The sequence below is a fragment of the Gekko japonicus genome, unplaced genomic scaffold, assembly GCF_001447785.1.
Source record: "Gekko japonicus isolate JY-2015 unplaced genomic scaffold, Gekko_japonicus_V1.1 scaffold219, whole genome shotgun sequence".
Classification (NCBI taxonomy): Eukaryota; Metazoa; Chordata; class Lepidosauria; order Squamata; family Gekkonidae; genus Gekko; species Gekko japonicus.
Window position 1 is genome coordinate 689,166 of NW_015165241.1, and position 5,661 is coordinate 694,826.

The 5,661-nt window shown below is 45.2% G+C and overlaps 1 protein-coding gene across 1 annotated transcript in view; it reads left to right on the forward strand.

Annotated features, from left to right (window-relative positions):
- Positions 1 to 5,039: 5,039 nt before the first annotated feature.
- TNS1 (tensin 1) overlaps positions 5,040 to 5,661 on the forward strand; it is a 432,414-nt gene continuing 431,792 nt past the window's right edge. Inside the window, exon 1 of the mRNA XM_015410026.1 lies at positions 5,040 to 5,203. Within this exon, the coding sequence (XP_015265512.1) occupies positions 5,040 to 5,203 (164 nt within the window). The remainder of the gene's footprint in view (positions 5,204 to 5,661) is intronic.

The window sequence follows — 5,661 nt, forward strand, 5'->3', positions numbered from 1 at the left end:
GGAAGGACTCAGCAGGTATAATGTCATAGGGTCTACCCTCCAAAGCAGCCATTTTCTCCAGGGGAAACTGATCTCTGTCATCTGGAAATCAATTGTAGCAGTGGGAGATCTCCAGGTCCCACCTGGAGTTTGGCAACTCTAGGGGAAAGTGTGCTGCACAGCAGGGGGTTGAAGAGAATGGTTTGATGGGTGCTGGGCCAAGATTGGCAACAATAGTTCCCCAGGAGCAAATGGCTGGGTTGGAGGGTGGAGTCTATGGCACTGTAACCTGTCTGAGGTCCCCATCTCCCCAGGCAGCTTTTAAAACATGATCCTGGGACCTACACACCACCAGACATTCCACCTAGGGAAAGCAGCTGTCATCATTCTCCTCTCCCCCTATGAGGTATGTTAAGGTTGAAAGTGTGTGAATGGTCCATAATCCCCCAGGCAGCTCTTAAAACATGTTCCTGGGACCTACACACCACCAGACATTCCAACTGCCTTGCGGGGGGGGGAGTATGAGGTGTGGAATGGAGTGAAGTCCAATCAGCTTCCATATGCAAAAGACCTTGAAGGTTCCATATGCAACTGACATTCCAACTGCCTTGCGGGGAAGGGGGTGAGTTTGAGGTGTGGAATGCAGTGAAGTCCAATCAGCTTCCATATGCAAAAGACCTTGAAACACTGGGCGGGACTGTATAAAGCAGCCAGTCAACCCAGCCAGCGTCTTCTGACTGACAGTTCAAGCGTCTATACACTAAAGGAGTGCATTTTAGAACTTTGGCACCCACTACTCAATTATATATAAGGAGAGATAGGGCCAAAGCTGGTGCAACACAGATGGTTTGGCATATAATTTTTGCAATTTTTGCAAAAATATTCTCCCAGAACTGTGACACTATTGGGCACAGCCACCACATATGGATATAATCGCCTTACTGATAACACTCTCTCCAGCATTTTTTATTATTTGTGTTGGTTATTCTTGCAAGGCGAACTGGGCTGAAATACCACCTGTGTAATAATTTCAAGGAGTTCTCTCTAAGAGCTCTTGATATAGTTTTCCTTGTTTGGGTTTACCATATATTATTCCAAATATTTTGCTCGATCTTTATTCCAATATCTTTCTCCAATGTTATTTTCAACCCATTTAGTGAACCTGAATCTGTCTCAATTAAATAAGTGTATATTTTAGAGGTTACTCCTTTTAGATGTGTCATATGTTGCATTAAAATCTGTTCAATTTTCAGTAGCTTTCTAGTCATGATTTGCTTTACCATAGAGTTTACAATTAGGTAATGCAGCTGATATAGTGAAAACCAGTTTAACTCTCCTTGCAATTTTTCTTTTAATTGCATCACAGTAAAAGGAGTCTTGTCTACATAAAGATCTCTCATTCTATAGATCCTTTTCTCTTTCTATCTAATATAGCTTTCTGATTTATCCAGACATGAAAAATTGGGATGTAGTATGATAGGAATCAACGGGGATATCCCTTGGATCAGTTTATTTTTCTATCTAATCCAAGTTTTAATGTAGTGTATAGGAAAGGGTTCTGTACCCATTTAATGTCTCTTTCTTTTTTTCCTCCGAAAACAATTTTCTCAATTAAATCCAGATGTTTCCCATCTGCTTCCATGCTCACCCATGACTTATCAGAGATTCCATTTAAATATGGCACCAAGGCTCTCAATTGGTTTGCCTCATAATATTTGCTTCTATTTGGTTCTCCCCATCCTCCTTGATCCGCCGTTTTGTACCTTATAACCTTCATAAGTCTTGGTCTTTTACCTTGATGAATAAAATTGGTAAAGTTTTTTTGCCAGCAAGCGAGATCCCTTGATGTGATATATATGGGAAGTGTTTGAAAAAATAATTTAATTTTTGGGAGTGCCATCATTTTGATAGCGTTGATTCTACCCATGATTGTCAACTGTAACTGGGACCATCTTTTAATATCTCTTCTTATTTGTAGAATAACCAGGTGGAAATTTAGCAGCTGTAATTTATTTAAATTCTTTAAGATAGTAACTCCCAGATATTTGAATGATTTATGATGTATGGAAAATCATTTCGAATTTCAAGTTGCATTTTTGGATTTATATTTATGTATAGTATTCTAGACTTCTTATCCTGCAGTTTTTCCATAATCATAAATCTCCTTCATTAATTCAGGTAGTGCTTCTTTAGTATTTTTCATTAATACAGCTACATCATCTGCAAACATATTAATCGTATGTACAAGTCCATTTATCTCTAGACCTTGAATCTGTTTATTAGCCCTTACTGCAATTGCCAGAGGTTCTAATGAAAGGATAAAAAGCAAGGGTGACAAGGGACAGACCTGTTTAGTTCCTCTAGTTAAGGGAAAACTAGCAGAATCAAAACCATTTATTTGTACTCTAGCTTAGATTCTGTTATGTATGGAAATAGATGAATGTATGAGCTTAAGTCTGACCAAGGTATTGTAAACTGACCTATCAGAACAAGGGAAGTTCTGGAGGGAAGCAAAGTGATTGGTCTTTATGTACTGCATTTGATTCGATCTTATATGACATGTGGGCGTGGCTTGCCAAGCCCGGACTGTTTAAAAAGCAGCCTGTTGCTCCATAGTTTGTCTCATTCTGGTTCTTCTGACTTCGTGTTCAATAAAGCTGTTATCACTGTTCACCTGCTGCCTCGAGTCTCGTATCTAAAAATTGGGAATGAGGATGGGATTATAGAGTGGGTAGACAGCCCCGCTGAACCAACGCCAGGACGGCGGACGACCAAGAAGGCCCTGAGGAATTCAGGGCAGAAGAACGAGAGCTGGCTGATCAAGCAGCTGCAGCACCTGTGCCAGTGCCGGCACAAAGAGCAGTGATGGCCATCAACCCACGGTTCGAGGGATTCGAACCCGACCTCGAGGACTGGGATTCCTACCTGTCCAGGTTCGAGTTCTAGGCTTACCAGCTCGAGGGTGAGGACCAGCAGAAGGTGATGCTCCTCAGCTCCTGCGGAAGGGCTGTCTTCGACGTCGCCCGGTCCTTAGTCGCCCCGGTTGAAATCAAAACAGTGTCCCTGGCTGAACTCAAACTGAAACTGCAGGAGTATTTCACACTGCAACCCTCGCAGATCGCTAGCCGACACGCATTCTACAAGTGATCCCAGGTCGCAAACGACACAGTTGCTGAGTATGTATCGGCCTTGTGGAAGGCCCATGCAACTTCACCAACCTCGAGGAAGCGCTCCTCAACCGACACGTCTGTGGCATGAGGGACGAGAAGCTACAGCAAAGATTGTTCGTGCGAACGGCTCTCACCTATGCTGTGGCCTACTCCGAGGCTGTCGCCACTGAGGCCGCTGAGAAGGCAACCCAAGAAGTGCATCAAAACCTGGTCCCAATCCAACAGGGGACCAACAAAGCCGTACACCATGAATCAACGAGCGAGTCCAATGGTGAGCGTGATGACGTCAACCATTCTTGTACTCTGAGACCCAAGCGGACCCAAGTGAAACCTGCACCGCGGCGAACCTGTGCTGGATGCGGTGGAGATCATGAGCGGGATCGATGCTGGGCAAAGGACCTAGTTTGCCGGTCCTGTGACAAGTGAGGCCATTTGGCCAGAGTCTGCAGGGCCAAGAGGAAGAAGACACCACCGTCGTCTCCTCATGCAAGCCCCCGGGTTTGAGGCAAGGACAACGTGAGGTCTACAGATTGCCATCTGACCAACTGCTGTTCCTGCCTTTCGACCATCCTGAGGACCGGATCGCGAGCAAAGAAGAAGATCCACGTCACTGTCTTGCTGAATGGCGTACCTTGTGAGATGGAGGTCGACTCGGGATCATCAGTGACCATCATTTCATCTGAAACCTTGCAACGTTTGTTTCCGCGATGGAGCCATCGGCGTTTGCAGCCGAGCACCATCCATCTTTCCAATTTTCAGGGAAGGCGCATCCCTGTGGCTGGCGAAGCCACATCTGAGGTACAATTCAAAGGGTTCAAGGAGTCTCTAAGTCTCCTTGTTGCCGAGGGGCGCCGAGCCAGTCTGTTGGGCTTAGACTGGTTTGGGGCCCTCGGAATTTCTATAAGTGGTATTAACCAAGTCAATGCAAATAAATTGAATTCACTGTATGTGGAATTTGCAGATGTTTTTGATGGTACGCTGGGAATGTATAGGGGGCCACCTGTAACGTTTGACCTAGATCCTGCTGTAGCGCCTATACGGCTTAAGTATCGCAAGGTACCGATTTCTCTGAAACCGCATATAGAGTCCGAGCTGGACAAACTCGTGGCTCAAGGTATGCTTGAACCGGTGTCAGACTCAAAATGGGAGACCCCTATCATGACACCAGTAAAGCCTGACGGGTCTATCGGAATATGTGCCAATTACAAATGCACAATCAACAAGGCTCTGCAGCAGCACTCTTACCCAGTCCCCGTAATTAGTCATGTGTTGGCATCATTAGGGGAGGGTAAAGTCTTCGCCAAATTAGATCTGGCTCAGGCTTATCAGCAGCTGCCATTAGACCTCCAGGCCGCCATGGCACAAACCATTATCACGCACAGGATTGCGTTCAGGGTTAATCGCTTGTAGTTTGGCGTAAATGTGGCCCCAGGCATATTCCAAGACCTAATGGAGGGTTTGTTAAGGGACCTGCCAGGGGTGGTCCCCTATTTCGACGATGTATTGATTGCCGGCCGGTCCGAGGATGAACTGGCAGAACGCCTCAGGTCCATTTTACGTCGGTTCCAAGAGGCTGGTTTGAAGGTAAGAAGGCCAAGTGTCATTTGGGAGTACCCAGCGTAGAATTCTTGGGGTTCCAAATCGATGCTGACGGTGTCCACCCTATGGAAGCAAATGTACAGGCCATCCAAAACGCCCCAAAGCCTGGCTCTAAGAAGGAACTGCAATCCTTCTTAGGAATTTTAAACTTTTATCACACCTTCCTGCCATATAGCCGAACCATTGCATCGCCTCCTCAACAAGGGGGCAAAGTAGGAGTGGGGCTCTCACCACGACCGAGCTTTTACGCTATTAAATTGTTGTTGTCATCCGATGTTGTCCTTACCCACTATGACGAATCCAAGCAAATTGGTATTGGCGGCAGATGCATCTCCGTATGGGGTGGGGGCTGTGTTGAGCCATGTGCTGGCAAACGGCAGGGAAGCGCTGATTGCTTCCTACTCTCGGACACTCACCCTGGCCGAGAGGAACTACGCCCAAATCGATAAGGAGGGGTTGGCGCTCGTGGCTGGTGTAAGGGCAGAAGGACTCTGATAAATGGCTCTTTGAAATAAAGAAGATGCTCAGAAAGTTCTCTCATAATAACTAATTTACTAATATAGAACAATGTGAAAAACAAGAACTCTACAAGTATATTGTTTTACTAACTCTTTTAATACTAATATTAAGGTTAACATAAAGGGGGTCTCCCACTCTTGGGTTTTTAGTTAGTGTGGGTTTCTTTCCTTTATCCATAGTTGTAGTTCCCCTTCCTATATTTTTCTTTGTAGTTTGTAGTCTTATTGAAAAAATATAAATACCCCTCCGGGGGTTTAAAAAAAAAAAGGAAGAAGGTGACGTGATAAAAACCAACTGAGAGGCAAACTGAAATTCAATTCAGGCAAGACTGTGGTAATATTGGTCATTGACAAAGCTGCTCAAGGACTAGGGAGTTAGCCTGTCCTGGATGGGG